The 13,781-nt window shown below is 51.4% G+C and overlaps 3 protein-coding genes across 3 annotated transcripts; 2 read left to right on the forward strand and 1 right to left on the reverse strand.

The window, feature by feature from the left end:
• Positions 1-424: 424 nt before the first annotated feature.
• On the forward strand, positions 425-3,275 carry PV06_08213 (uncharacterized protein; the record flags this gene model as incomplete). The annotated part of the gene is made up of 1 exon (XM_016409524.1): positions 425-3,275. One exon carries the CDS (start codon positions 425-427, stop codon positions 2,999-3,001), a length of 2,577 nt encoding a protein of 858 aa, XP_016259832.1. The 3' UTR covers positions 3,002-3,275.
• Positions 3,276-3,687: 412 nt separating this feature from the next.
• PV06_08214 (uncharacterized protein) lies at positions 3,688-6,834 on the forward strand. The gene is made up of 2 exons (XM_016409525.1): positions 3,688-5,098; positions 5,147-6,834. The coding sequence occupies exons 1-2, from the start codon at positions 3,969-3,971 to the stop codon at positions 6,375-6,377; spliced, it is 2,361 nt and encodes a 786-aa protein (XP_016259833.1). The 5' UTR covers positions 3,688-3,968; the 3' UTR covers positions 6,378-6,834.
• Positions 6,835-10,713: 3,879 nt separating this feature from the next.
• PV06_08215 (uncharacterized protein) lies at positions 10,714-12,818 on the reverse strand. Its single transcript, XM_016409526.1, has one exon. The coding sequence runs from the start codon at positions 12,356-12,358 to the stop codon at positions 11,573-11,575; it is 786 nt and encodes a 261-aa protein (XP_016259834.1). The 5' UTR covers positions 12,359-12,818; the 3' UTR covers positions 10,714-11,572.
• Between the last annotated feature and the right edge of the window lie 963 nt (positions 12,819-13,781).

The following is a 13,781-nucleotide window of genomic DNA, read 5'->3' on the forward strand; positions in this document are numbered from 1 at the left end:
ACCCCTGGATGGGCGTTTTCTGAAAACGATCAGAGGTTCACGTAACATTTCTTCCAAAAAACAAATCAAGCTGGGATCATCACCTCTCAAGCCAGGCAAAGTAAGTGTCGTACTCAACCACTTGTGCATTTCAATGATCCAAAAGCCCAAGTATGGTGAGTGGCTCACCTATTGTCTAATCAGATCGTTGTCACAGGCCCAGCCTCGTTGAAATTCGGCACGTTGATACTCCGAGATCCGCCAAGAAATAATGTGGTTGCCGGGGCACTAAACGCAGCCGACGCCAGGTAAACAAGCCAGAAGGCGGCCGTTTGTAGTCATGATCATTTTGTTGTCTATGCTTTTGAACAATCCTCTCTCGTACCAATGGTAGACTGTATCTGATCAGGCCCCGTGCGCCAGCGTATGTCTTCTTTTATTCAACATGGCTCCGACGGTTCATCAAGTTGCCCGGATTTTCGAGGACGCAGAAAGCGAGCCTCAGCAGAGAGGACGCCGACTCAACCGCAATCGAGCACCATCTGTCGGTGATGTCCTAAGAGGTCGACGAAAAGAAAACTGCAGTCCTACAAAAGGTCACGTCTCATCTCATCGGGACCCTGTCAACGCTGCAAGCCCTCTAGGAGAACGGCACATTAACAGCCCTCCCCAGCCCAAAAGAATTCCCACAAAGACCGACGACGACCACGTATCCCCCCGGCGGCCCATCCACAAGAAAACAGGGAGTTCGGTATCATTGAAAGATCTCATACTCGGAAAAGAGAAGGGAACGGAAGGTGGTGGTATCTCGTCCGCCGAAGAACGAACAACAGAGAAGAAACCGAAGAAGGTTAAATCAACGGCCAATCTTTCTGATCTACTTAAGAGGAGGTCGAAGAAAGATCTCAGAGAACAAGGACACAATCAAGAGAATAACATACCGCCGTCACAACCTGTCATTGAGACGCCGATCTGGGCACAGTTTGCAACACAACCAGTCAGTAGCCCAGACGGCACGATGCTCTACCCAGGGTCCTCAAGAAGGGCCGTCGAAGAGGAAATAAGACTGTACACACCTCGAGACTACTCGGAGTTTCGACCAGCAGAGCAGCGAAACTTTTATGGCTATAGTCCAGCCACCGCTTCATCTTTGGACCACAAACCTCCAACCCGTCCTTTTCTGGAGCACAAGTCTAGTAGAAGTTCTATCTTCACTGAAAATCTCGACGATGAGCCACAGACAGAGTTGAAGAGGCCTAAGAGTCGGGATCCGAACACCAGTCAACCAGGTTCATCGGCCGTCCCAGTGGATCGTCCCGGTCTTTCTACTCGATCATCAGAATTGTCTCAGGCAGATACAAAAGCAAAGAGAGGATCAAGAGTGTTTGAGGCTATTCAGAACTTCAACTCGAAAGCTCGCCGCAGTGATCGTAAAGCAGTTGGAACCCCTACGGGAAGCACGCTCCCGCTGAGTCCGCAGGAGATCGACACGGCGTTTGAAAAGGTCTTGGATTCACTCAATATACCATTGAACATGCGCGACAACATGCGAAGTCTGAAGCCCGACGTCAAGGCAGGCTTGATAAAGGGCGATAGAATTGGTAGCAATTCCTCTGCAGACACTACTAATTCAGAAGTACTTGAAATTCAGTCATCTAACAAAAGTCCCACCAAAAAGGAGGTTGAACGGCAAGCAAGTGAGGAAGGGGATAGGAAGGATGACAAGAGATCGCGATCCCGATCTCGACCTCGAAGTCGCATTTTGACCTTGTCGAAGCGTGACGACAGTTCTCCCTCCAAATTGGAGAAGCAAGGGTCATCTTCCAGATCTCGTAGCAAGAGCAGGAACAAGTCAGCCGACCTAACAAGCTCAAGACCTACATCAGCTCGTGCCATGGCATCGACAACGTCTCTTGCCTCATTGAATCCAGCAGATAGTGCCACAACTCCCGGGGATTTCATCCATTATCTTCGAGAAGTCCAGAAGCCTGAACTGGTCGAGATCAGCAAATTGCACAAGCTACGAATATTGTTGAGAAACGAATCAATCAGCTGGACGGACCATTTCGTGACCAAGGGCGGCATGGATGAACTTCTCCAGTTGTACTACCGTATTACCAAGATCGAATGGCGGGAGGAGCATGAAGACAATTTGCTTCACGAGACTCTGCTCTGCTTGAAAGGCCTGTGCACGACCTCTCTTGCACTTCGCCGACTGCAGGAAGTGGAACAGGAGTTTTTTCCGGCTATTTTGGGCATGCTGTTCGATCCAGAACGAAAGGGGCCTTCAGAGTTCAATACGAGAGGTGTGATAACATCACTCCTGTTCGCTCACCTCTCTGCTGCCGTTGTAGGTGAGCCAGATCAGGTCAAACAGCGCGCAGAAAAGATCCTCGGATTTCTCAAGGATCCACATCCGACAGACGGAAAACAGCCATTGGACTTTGTGTCCCAGATGCATGTGCCTCGGCCGTATCGTGTTTGGTGCAAGGAGGTTGTTAATGTCACCAAAGAAGTCTTCTGGATTTTCCTGCATCATCTCAATGTGGTCCCCATTCTCGAGGCCGATGAGACCCTTGGTTATCTACGTGCACATTTTCCGGCCCCAAGACCGCCGCATCCAGCAGCTCCATATGTCGGCGGAGTCGAATGGGAAGCGACACAGTATCTCGCTATACACTTGGACCTCCTAAATGGTCTGATTGCTTCACTACCGACGTCATCCGAGCGCAATGCACTGAGAGAAGACCTCAAGCAGTCAGGGTTCGAGAAAATTATGGGAGCAAGTCTGCGCACTTGCAAGGAGAAATTTTATGGTGGAGTTCATGAAGGGCTGAAGTGCTGGGTGTCGGCAGCCAAGGCAGATGGATGGCCCGTCGAGGACGTGCGAGCTGGACCACCACGAGAGCCTGCGAGTCCCCGAAAGAGCCCTGTTAAAAAGAGAACAGATGAAGCACCTCAACTTGCCCTGGATGTCGGAGTGGGCCAAGTACAGATGACGAAAGCAGACGACTGGATATGAGGTGGAGCGATGCAAGGATTCTCGCCTCGCGAGGATGTAATGGGTGAAGTAACTACGTCGTCGACGATGAAAGAGGGCATGACTTGACGGCTTTGGCATACATTTTCCCTCTTGGTTGTGATGATAATTCTGTGACAATGGCGTATGAGCGGGTTCTTTGGGTACGACGGCATGGCCATCCACCTGTGTATGGACGGCCTTCCTGGATGACGGTTTGTTGTTTATGATATGAAGTCAATGATAAGTGCTTTTGCAGACTCAAGCGGATGAAGGCCCAGTTCCAACCAAATTGAATTCGTAATTTCCCATTGAAACTGATACTCTGCATAATTTACCATTCTGCCTAGACTGCATCGTTGGCTGGAGAGTTCGATGAGTGGTAGAGAGCATGGTTCCTACAATCGATAGATGAATGCCAAAGTGCCCAAATAGGCTCGCGGCGGGACGCATCAATAATAATCCCGAGCAGACTTGGGGTTTCTGTCAGACGCGTGTCTTCTTGACTGCCTTGCCCACAATCAATTTTTGTCAGACCGACACACATTGTTCCTGGCTCGAGTTTCACAAGTTATCGATGTCACCGCAAGCTGATTGGCAGGTACCGGGTCTTCCTGGTCCCAGTCCCAGTGCTTTTCACTGAGTTCTTCAGCCTGCGGCAACTCCAACTGGGGGGGGAAAGATGAAGGGATGATGATCGCGCATATGCCCTGCGAATGGAAAGAAACTCGTCCTCCTTCACGTTTTTCCCACCTTCACCCATTGCTACACTATTCGATATTCTGTTTTGATAGCATGTCGTGACTCAATTCACGTCCAGTCTTCTATTTGTTCCTGTGCTTTAGTTTTTACAGCTGCCTATGATTTAGAATCCAATCTCCCTCCCGGAAGACAGTTCCTCAGTCCACCCTGGCTGAGCGATCGCATACTGACAGCTCCTCCCACCTCGGTCACCACCTCTTCCTCCTCAATGTCTACGACGCTGACGACGACGGGCACCTCGCACATGAGAGGCGGTCCTTCTGCCCGCCGCGTCAACCCCGGTCGCCATTCCAAAGCCCACGGGGCCTCCTTGCGACAAAATTCTCTCGTCTCCAACGCCGGTCTGCTCCCATCCTCCTCCTCCGTCACGGCCAGCAACACCCCGGGCTTCATCGGAATCGACCCGCCTGCGATATATCCTGCCATTACGCACTTTACCGATGCGACTGCTGCACTGCCGCGGGAATTCCGCAGACACCACACCCTCCTCAAAGAGGTGGACGCGAAGGCGTGGGTTCATGAAGAGTCACTGCAAACTGTCCTTGAGCAATGCGTAGCAGATACGCGAGCACATTCGTACGAGGCTGCACTTTCTGCGCACAATCCCACCGCGTCGGCCCATGGCGATGACACCACAGGCGCAAGCGAGGTCCATAGTGTCGCTGGCGGCTCTGTGGACGCTGCTTCCCTGGTCTCCGCTCGCACTGCGGATTCTTCGTCCCTACAACGCAGACACCTCTACCACTCTTTGCGCCAAAACCTAATAGCCATCATGCAGACGATGGACGAGAAAAATCACGTCATTACCAACGCGAATGAAGAGGTGACAAGGCAGATTCGGCGGCTGGATGCCATCTATCCCCATGTGTCCCGGGAAGTTTCAGAGGAGGCGAGACTGGGAAGTCTGACTCATTGGGCATATACAGACACGGTCTTGACAAAGAAACCTTCCGAGCCAGTCCCTCGAGGCCGAGTGGGCGAAAGTGAAGTCGCAGTCAGGAGCCAGACCCGAAGAGGAGAAGATGCGCCAACGAGAAGACAACGAGGTGTGCCAAATGTGGACTCAGACTTTGACGAGTCAAAACATGTATCGCGCAAAGTCCACGGGAGCAAGAAGCGCACTGTCGAGGCAGCCGCAGAGCCACCAGCAATAGGATCGTCTAGTGTAACAGCATCCAGGAGAAAGAAACCAGACAAGCCAGTGGGTGGCGCACCTATGGAGCGATCCATAAGTAGCGCTCTGAGTAGCCGTGCACCAGCTATGTCACGAGAGAACTCGCAGCAGGACAACGCGAAAAAGAGAAAAGCATCACTCCCAACCAGTGTGGCACGAAAGAGGTATGTTTCAAACTTGTCTATTTTTGGCGATGCTGACCTATCCTACAGACTCAACGCTCAGGGCAATGATTCTCCTAAACTCGCTTCCTCGCCTCTCGCTGGTACTGCCGTAAAAGAAGCATACAAACGCAGCCCCGCTCTATCTGCAGTTCGCCCGGTGGGACGAGGACGGCAGAACTCAGCACAGAGCCTCGACGTTCCAAGAGGGCGACAGTCGTCGGTTGCTTCGAGCAAGAATGGCAATCAAAATGTCACCATAAGCACACCTGAGCTGAACAACGTTGCTGTGATGACAGGCAAGACTGCCGGTGAGATCAAGAGCACCATGAAAGAGACAAAGACAGACAATGGCGATCGAGTGCTTGAAGACGAACCAGTCACCAATGGCACCAATGGCGAGCCGCCTTCATTACGTGGTGCGTTGCTGTTAGAACGCTCGGCTAGCAGGCAAGAGGCCAAGTCTGATCTGGACGATATCTCAGTGTCAGCCAAGGCCTCACCACGTCTGACCCCTCGCCTTACGCCGGCGCTGCGGTTGGACGAGGTCAAGAGCGAGCGCGGCGCTCGAGGTCGTGCGTCGAAGACAGCCACGCCAGTCGCGAGCACCTTTGCCGAGGCAGACGAGTCAGAGACTGCATCCGCAAATGGTGGCAAGTCTGACACTGGATCGAAATCGCGACGTCCTGCTCGACCAAGGATCAAGGATCACGGCTTACACGATTCATTGTCGCCCAAAGGCCTGCCGATGAAGCGTTCTCACAAGAAGAACGGCAGTCTCTCCGTGTTTGCGAGTGGTCCCGGATCAGCAACCGACAGAAGCAAAGATGAGAATGGAACGCCACTTTCGGCCACGCCGTCCATCTCAGACAAGGATAAGGATGCAGATAAAGACGTCGACAAAGACAGAGATCGCCTTGGTCTTGGCCTTGAGCTCAGCGTGGAGAATGAGAAGGAGGCCGACGACCCCGATGCCGCCGATGGTCATGCCGAGAATGAGGACGAAGAACGCTATTGTTATTGCCAAGGCGTGAGTTATGGCGAGATGGTGGCCTGTGACAAGTCAGACTGCCCTCGCCAGTGGTTCCATCTCGAGTGTATCGGATTGAAGAGCGTGCCGAAGAGTGCGAAATGGTATTGTGACGAATGCAAAGAGGTTTTGGCGAAGAAGGGCAAGCTTCCCAATGGGGGCGGGAACGGCAATGGTAATGGTAATGGCAACGGCAACGGTAATGGTAACGGTAACAGCAACGGTAATGGCAAAGGTGTTGTCGGGAGGTAACGACCGCCAGTCGAAATTCCAAGGGCCTCGCTGTCTTTTCAGCAGCAGCAGCAGCAGCAGCAGCATCAGCCTCGCCATTATCGTATGACAACCTAATCTCTTCACCATCCTCCCTCTACGCCATCCAGCTTCCAGGTCCACCGAAGGCTCTCTCTGTCTCTCTGCTCGATCTTTTCAGGGTCGCGTTATGTTCTGGATCTCGAGATGATTTCTCTTCTTCGGCTTTTCGGTCTTTGCAACTTTTGCAACCCTGAAAGATCTTCTGTCAGAGATAGTGCAATCGGCGCCCAAGGGTTCTTGGGGGAGGTGGAAAACTCTGTACGATGATGTTTCTAAGAGGAGTGTGTACTACATGTACATTTGTACTATTACTACTACTACGATATATTTGACTATAGACCATCTAGTCTCGTTGGTTCTAGAGAGAGAAAGAAGTTCTTTTTTTTGCTGTTGTTGTGAGTGTCTATATTCGAGAAGGGGAGAAAAGTGACTTGTACTCGAGCGTCACGTCGACGGAGTATAATAACTTGAAGACCCAATTGATGAGCTTCGAACGAGTAAAGAAATCGGCCAATCAAAAGTTGCACTCTGGAATTTAAAATCGCAGCCTCGTTTGTTCTTTTTGTTTTAAATTCATTGGTCCGTTCGTCGCCAACAACTCGGGACGACAAAAGAGGTACCTAACCTGGGCACATTACCTGGGCACATTACCAGGCAATGCTAAATATCTACCTGTCTACCCACGAGGTGCCCCTTCTCCAAAGAATGTGCTACTCGGTACGCATTTCCAGACTTGTGTGTGTGCAGGGGGACTTGGGGGGGAAAGCAAGAACAAACGGCTACGCTCAATGACTTTGGGGGACAAGGGGAGACGGGACGACTCTTGCAAGCTAGGTCCGTGGCGATGATCAAAACCCCGAAGCTGAGTGAATCCGACTGATAAAAGGGGGGGGGGCGAGTAGTCCCCATTGCTCCCTCAAACGCGAATCCTACTCTTATTCTGCCACATGCAAATAACAACGAGAGAGAGAAAGAGAGAGAGAGACCATGATGCGTCTCACAATCAAAAGATGCTTATTCTTTTGTTCTTGTATCAGTGACCCAGCGCCCCCAATCAAGGTTCAATCTCGATCCGACCTCCCAGTCGTCCAAACCACCAGCAGATGGTGCCGGTGCTCGGAAGTGACAACCAGCTGGCTCCGGCCTCACCGTTGTGACTGACAGGTGGGTCCGGATCGGAGCCCGGCAGCTGCCACTGGAGGAAATGGTGCATTTCGTCCTCGTCGTCCTGGGTGTTGTAGTACCGGACACTCTCCCGCGGGGTGACTTTGCTCGAGGGCAACGCGCCCCATCGGAGATGACCAATCACCTCCCGTCTCCCGTCACGATAGACAAGTAAAGCGCCGGTCCAGGAGGAGGGAGATGCCCTGTCGTAAAAGAAGCAGAAGCTGCGGAGGTCGTCGAGGGCGGCGGCCGTCACGTACCAGTCCATGGACATGGTGTAAAGGTCTTCAAAGTCCTGGAGAGGCGGGGTCGATCGGTCTTCAAGTAAATCGTGGTTGTCCGCCGGAGAGCAGACGACCCCGACCCGTGAGACGGAATCGAGTGGGTCACTGATCGCGTTGGAGTAGATTCCGTCGACGGAGCCGTCCGCCGGACCGAGCAGAGAATGATATTCGAAACACTCGTGGGTGAGACGCGAATAGAGGCCGAACAGGCGGACTCGAGAATGGGTGGTCTTCACCTAGATCACATCAGTCCGAGTGTATACCTGCGAGAGCCGGCTCGACTTACTATGATACCACAGACGTCGATGGGCACGAACTTTGGGGTACGGAGCCAAATTCCCGAGATCCTTTCCCCCGCATTCAACGGAAAGCAAAGGCGTGAGACGGTCTTGTTCTCTGCATAGACGTCGCAAATGCCGCACGTCGGACGGAGAGTGGTCAAGCCGTGGGCGCAGATGCCCACAATCCGATCGGCCTCGCAGTGCACGATGAACATGTAGGTTTCCGCGTGTAGAGGAACAAATCTGAATCGAGAGTGAGGATCGCTCGACATCGGCAGCGAGAAGAAATTCCCTTCGTCGATGGCAGGAGGGTTCGGAGTGTCCCACAAGGAGGAGTCGTGGAGACCAGAGACGGACCTGGGCCGTAAATCTCGGAGGACGAGACCCTAATGCTGTGTCAGACGGTTCACGATGACCGATCGGTATAGCCTTACGTTGGTGATGCCTTCCAATACCATACCCGGAATGCAGTTCGTGACCAAATACCATGGACTCCCGTCCGCAGGAATGACCGGTGTCCCATGGTCGAAAGTTCGAACATTCCTGACACCTATTTCGTCGATTGATACTGCAACTCGACTTTCATTTGTTAGAAGCCTATCGTGGGACAGGCAGAGCTTCTCTCGTGAATCGGATCGATTGCTGATCCATGAGATGTAGGAAACACCGCGAAAGGACACGGTTCTTTGATAGACCAGGCAGGACAGGTCTACCGACACCTTGGCTTCAACCAAACCCCGACGCAACGTGCCGATGAAAGATCTGAATTCTCCTATACCCGAGAGACGGCCACGCCCCAATTGCTCCACGACTCCCAGGACGATTTCCATCGGTATTCGGTCCACCAAATCGTCCGAAATTCTGTTCCGGAGAGCTGACAAGCATTGGTCGACACAATATTCTTTGTGGTGTGTTGCCCCGGGCTGTTCTCTCCATTTGGGCCTTGTGAGACTCCCATAGGAGTGGAGGTCAGCCTTGGTAGGTGCCTCATCGTCTTGGGAGCTATAAGCAAGGATGCTTAGGCATGAAATATGGCAAAAGATCTTGATTCGTCGTATCATCGTACAAGAGAGGCAAAACCGAGGGCATGGAACCACTTTGACCCTGTGGTTACTGACATCAACTGCGAGGCATCGATGTTAGTGGCATGTGGCCCAGAGGAATACCGAGCATACTTACTCAGGTGAGCTTCAACCAGGGAACTTATTGTGTTGTGGCACAGGATACACCTTTCGTCCGAGAAATGGACCAATTCTATCGAGTTGGAAGACAGTCCGTTGGCAGAAAAAGACGTTCCTCCGAACAGGGAAGGCATTTGGTCAGAAATGGAGGGCTCGTCGTGGGACAAGGAGGAAATTTCGCCGATAATGGTAGACATTTCGTTGACAAGCGAGGTGAGGGAAGACATGTTTCTGGCCAGGAAGTGGAAGACTGGCCGTAGGGGAGAAATGACACTTTGTTGATTGTCAACGAAGGAGGAAACTTGGTCAGGAAGGGATGGCTGTTCGTTAGAGAGGGAAGATTGTTCTTTGGAAAGAGTAGACTGCTCGTTGGCGAGAAAAGGCCGTCCGTCGAAGAAGAGAGGACTGTTTGTTGGGAATGGGAGAGGTTCTGTGGGAATCTTGCTTTGCCCAGATGGAATTCGAGGTTGCAGCCTGATCACTTCCCAGTCTTTTCAACCGGCTCAGGCTGATACAACATGGTGAATCACCTGACAAGCCACAATAGCTTTATCGGGGCTGAAGCTGTCAAGATTCTTACCAGACTCTGGTACCGAGTATATTGCAGAGAGGTTGTCGTCTGGAAACGGACGGTGGATATTGGAAGGGGCGAGATTTGCCGCCGGACCATCTGTGGGCATGGAGGTACTGATGCCTAGTTTCACTGAGATGGAGGCTGAGGTGCGAAGAGACATGAAAGTACGGATACGTCGTACTAAACCACTGCGAGGTGCTCGTGACGGTTCCAAGCCGTTGATGATGTTTGGACACCGTACAAAGTCAGCGTCGAGGCGTGAAAAGTAAGAGAGATGGATCGATCTAGGGATACCAGGGGCGGTGTCAGGATCCTGATCATGTGACGAGTGCTGTCTGTTCGGGCACTGACACTGCTGCCTCGACACCTACTGTACAACCGAAAGGCCTCCTTCGTGCTGAATTCTTTAGTAAATAGTTGTCCACTACTACACAATGCCCATTGTTTCGAGATGAAAATACTCGATCGTTCTATTCATCGACCATGCGCCGTCAAATCTCCACCGCCTGCACGAGCCTCACTCAAATATCTGTGGCATGGCATGAGCAAGGATACAGAGTAGGAGACTGCTGCCAGGCAGTGCGTAGAGAGCAATCCAAAATTGCCCACAATTGAGACGGTAAGAGTCAAGTAAGTGATAGGTCCTTATTCGATTCGAAGAGGATCCATCAGTGGGCTCGTTGTTCATCTAGAGGGAAACCCCACAAATCGACGGAAGCAAAAGAGCACGTTTCGATGTTTCTCTCTATGGTCAAAATGATACCAGGATCACTTCGGTCCATGTTGACCAAGATGGGACGGGAAAGTTTCCCCAAGGGCAAGTACAATTGAAATACCAGCCTCCCGTCCTGCCTTTGGAGGGGAGCGGTGATGGGGTTGATGGAATGGCCTCCCCTGATTATAGCTGAGGGTGCTTCGCAGATACAGTGAAAGATCAACTTCTTTGAATCAATGTGCCGTTGTCGTTTATCACACCGAACAACACCTTGTTCGCACTCATCTCTTGGTACTTCAGTGCAGCCGCCCTCTTTGGTAGCTCTTTTTGGCCGTACCTCTTCCCAAACAGTTGTTCGCATCGTTCACCGCAGCTCTCCAATGACGAGGTTATTCAGGGCAATCAAAGATGGCTTTCACGAGACGACGCACCGGATAGAATCATTCTTACCTAGAAAGACCTCCTCGATGGTCGCCAACCTCCGGTTCAGTCCACTCTTGACCAAGCCAAGTCCAACAAAGTGAGCGTACTCCATTCGAAATAGATACAACGGCGTCAGGGATCGTTTAGCTTTGAACTGCCCACATGCCTCTCTTGCCTCTCTTGCCTCCCTGGCTCCGCCTGGCCTCCCACCTCTCCTTTGTTGTGCGGCGAGGGCCTTTTTAGCGGAGTGCTTTCGTTCCCCGTCCCAGTGCCTACCTCTTGGAGGTGCGAGGTGCGAGGTGCGAAGCCTTGAAATACAAGAACTTGGTATCTAAGAATCATGTGGAATAACGGATACTCCAACCAACAATTGAGGGATGGCCGATGTTCAATCAAGGTTCAGAAGCCCTGGAGGCGCAATTGGCCCAGGTCAAGGAGAGCAGATCGAATTGGTGTGAATCATTTTCGTTTCAAGGCAACTTTTCCTTCAGTCAGCATAGGAAGACCTCTGTTTCAACAGGCCTGCTCGAGCGCCGTCGCTAGATCATCGGCGGATGAAAAAGTGCCCTGGGTCCAGCAAGCCTCAATGATGTGGCCCAACCATAACCCGTCGACCGAAGGAAGACTATCTCTCCGTGGCCACGAAAACCGATCTCCACTTGACTTCCAGTCTTGCATGAGGTCGAATTTACACCGTTGGCCGGTTATAACTTCAAACATGACTGCGCCGAATTGCCCAATGTCAGTAGCGGCGGACTCTCCGTCCGCATTGGAATCCTTCATGTCCCAATCCAATGGCATCATGCAGGATTCTCCTAAATCGGCCAAGTAGATGGACATGCCCTTGTCGATCAAGAAATTATCCGAACGTAGGTCGGCGACAATGACACGTCGGCGGTGGATATCAGAGAGTGTATGTGCCATACTTCTCAACCATCGGAGTCGGATCTGTCGATTCGGCTTTTGGCTTCTTAGGTAGTCGCGAAGATCGCCGTTCTCCATGTGCCTCATGCGAATCGAAACTCCGGAGGATTCCAGATCAAAACAAGGAACAACTCCCTCGCAGTCTCCTAGTCTCTGTAGAATCGACTTCTCTCGCTTCATCTGATCGATTCTGAATTGGCGCATATCGAAAGCCTCCGCCTCAGGCGTGAGTCTCCCATTGTCAGGTACATCGACACCTCGCCAGAGTCGTGGTATTTTGACTGCAAATGTTCCCTCACGAATGACCAAGCCCGAGCCTCCCATACCAAGAATGTCTTCGCTCACGAGAGTCCCGTCCAGGTGCAAAAACGTCATTGCTTATGGAACAGTTCCTGGAAAGGACAGTAGCTATAGACGATAACCGGTGTGAAATGGAGGTGAAACGATTTACAACGGGCGGAGTGCTGGCGGGCTTTCTGAAGCCACAAATCGGCTTGTTTGTCTGTCTCAGGCGTGCAAGTCAAGTTCAAAAAAGCATATCGTAACATGTTGCGCGCCAAGACTTACTTGTAAAGAAAATAGCACTTATGGTGATATGCGTGGGCATCTTGCCGTGCCGGTTGAATGTAGGCCCGAAAAGAATACCAGGTACTGCTCGTTTGGTGAAGACGATCTGATCGTTTTGTGTATATGAATTAAAAGTAAAGTCCCGGGCCGGACTCTGGTCTTGTCTCCAGAGGTAACTGTCGGGAGGGATTTTCCATTCCGATTCCCAGGATACTAGGTTCCATCTATGGAGGTGTGGACCTTCATTTGCTACTCTTGTCGAGTAATGGAGGTTCGTGAATACAAAAGATACCTAAAGCCACCTGAGAATGATAGATGAATCTACTCGTGAACTGTATGTGCAACTTTGTTGGTCACGCTGTGTTCGGATCAACGGCTGAGACACCAGAAAATGCATCCGGAGTAGCCGCATCAGACCTTCACAAACCGACGGATCACGGGATCACAGACTGACTACACAATAATATTTGGATGGTCACTACGAGGTAATCAGTCGATACTCGAATAGACTACAATGATTGTATCGTGTACAGCATCGTGAGTCACAAGGATCCGATTGTTGGCGGCCACTTCTTCCAGTGAACATGGGTTGTTGGTCTCGGGCCATTTTGTCACAGATTTGCTGTCATACTCCGTGCCGGCCCAGTAAATCAAATCGAGTGTGTTACGAGGCCCAATTCAAAGTAAGTGTGTGCGAGGACAGTCTCAAACACCACAGTCACGCCGACCGTTCAGTTTTCAAACCTTCACGAGAGAGTAGGTCGTCCGTTTGTGAGAAAGTATAAAGAACCCCCCTTCCCCCCTGGAAAGCTTGTGATATTCGTTGCTGTCTCGGCATATACATATATATCCATACTTGCGTGTCTAGGTAGGTGAGGACTAGGCTACTCCCCAGCGCAAAGCCCTCCTTGGACCAGATATTCTTCAAAACACTCTTGGCAATCGCTATGAGGCGCATGCTTCAGCACACAAACAGTCAGTCTCAGGACAAAACCTTTGTTGCTATCAAACCGACAAGATTCATCACACAACTCCTTGGGATACGTGTTGACTGGCTATTGTGGCAAGACCCCTTTGAACCAGACGCTATCTGAACCGCCTTTGCAATTGCTTTGAGGTACAAGCTGCTGCATACAAAACAGTCAACCGCAGAACAAGCTCCAGCATACAAAAGAGTAAAGAGCAGGACAAGCTCCTGCATACAAACAGTCAACCGCAGAACAAGCTCCAG

This window comes from Exophiala oligosperma (assembly GCF_000835515.1).
Source record: "Exophiala oligosperma strain CBS 72588 unplaced genomic scaffold supercont1.8, whole genome shotgun sequence".
Taxonomy (NCBI): domain Eukaryota; kingdom Fungi; phylum Ascomycota; class Eurotiomycetes; order Chaetothyriales; family Herpotrichiellaceae; genus Exophiala; species Exophiala oligosperma.

Bases quoted from the DNA above. Each gene is read 5' to 3' on its own strand.
- PV06_08215 (XM_016409526.1), bottom strand. From the start codon at position 12,358: ATGACGTTTTTGCACCTGGACGGGACTCTCGTGAGCGAAGACATTCTT.
- PV06_08214 (XM_016409525.1), top strand. From the start codon at position 3,969: ATGTCTACGACGCTGACGACGACGGGCACCTCGCACATGAGAGGCGGT. The intron at 5,099-5,146 runs GTATGTTTCAAA...CCTATCCTACAG, and splicing joins ACCAGTGTGGCACGAAAGAG to ACTCAACGCTCAGGGCAATG.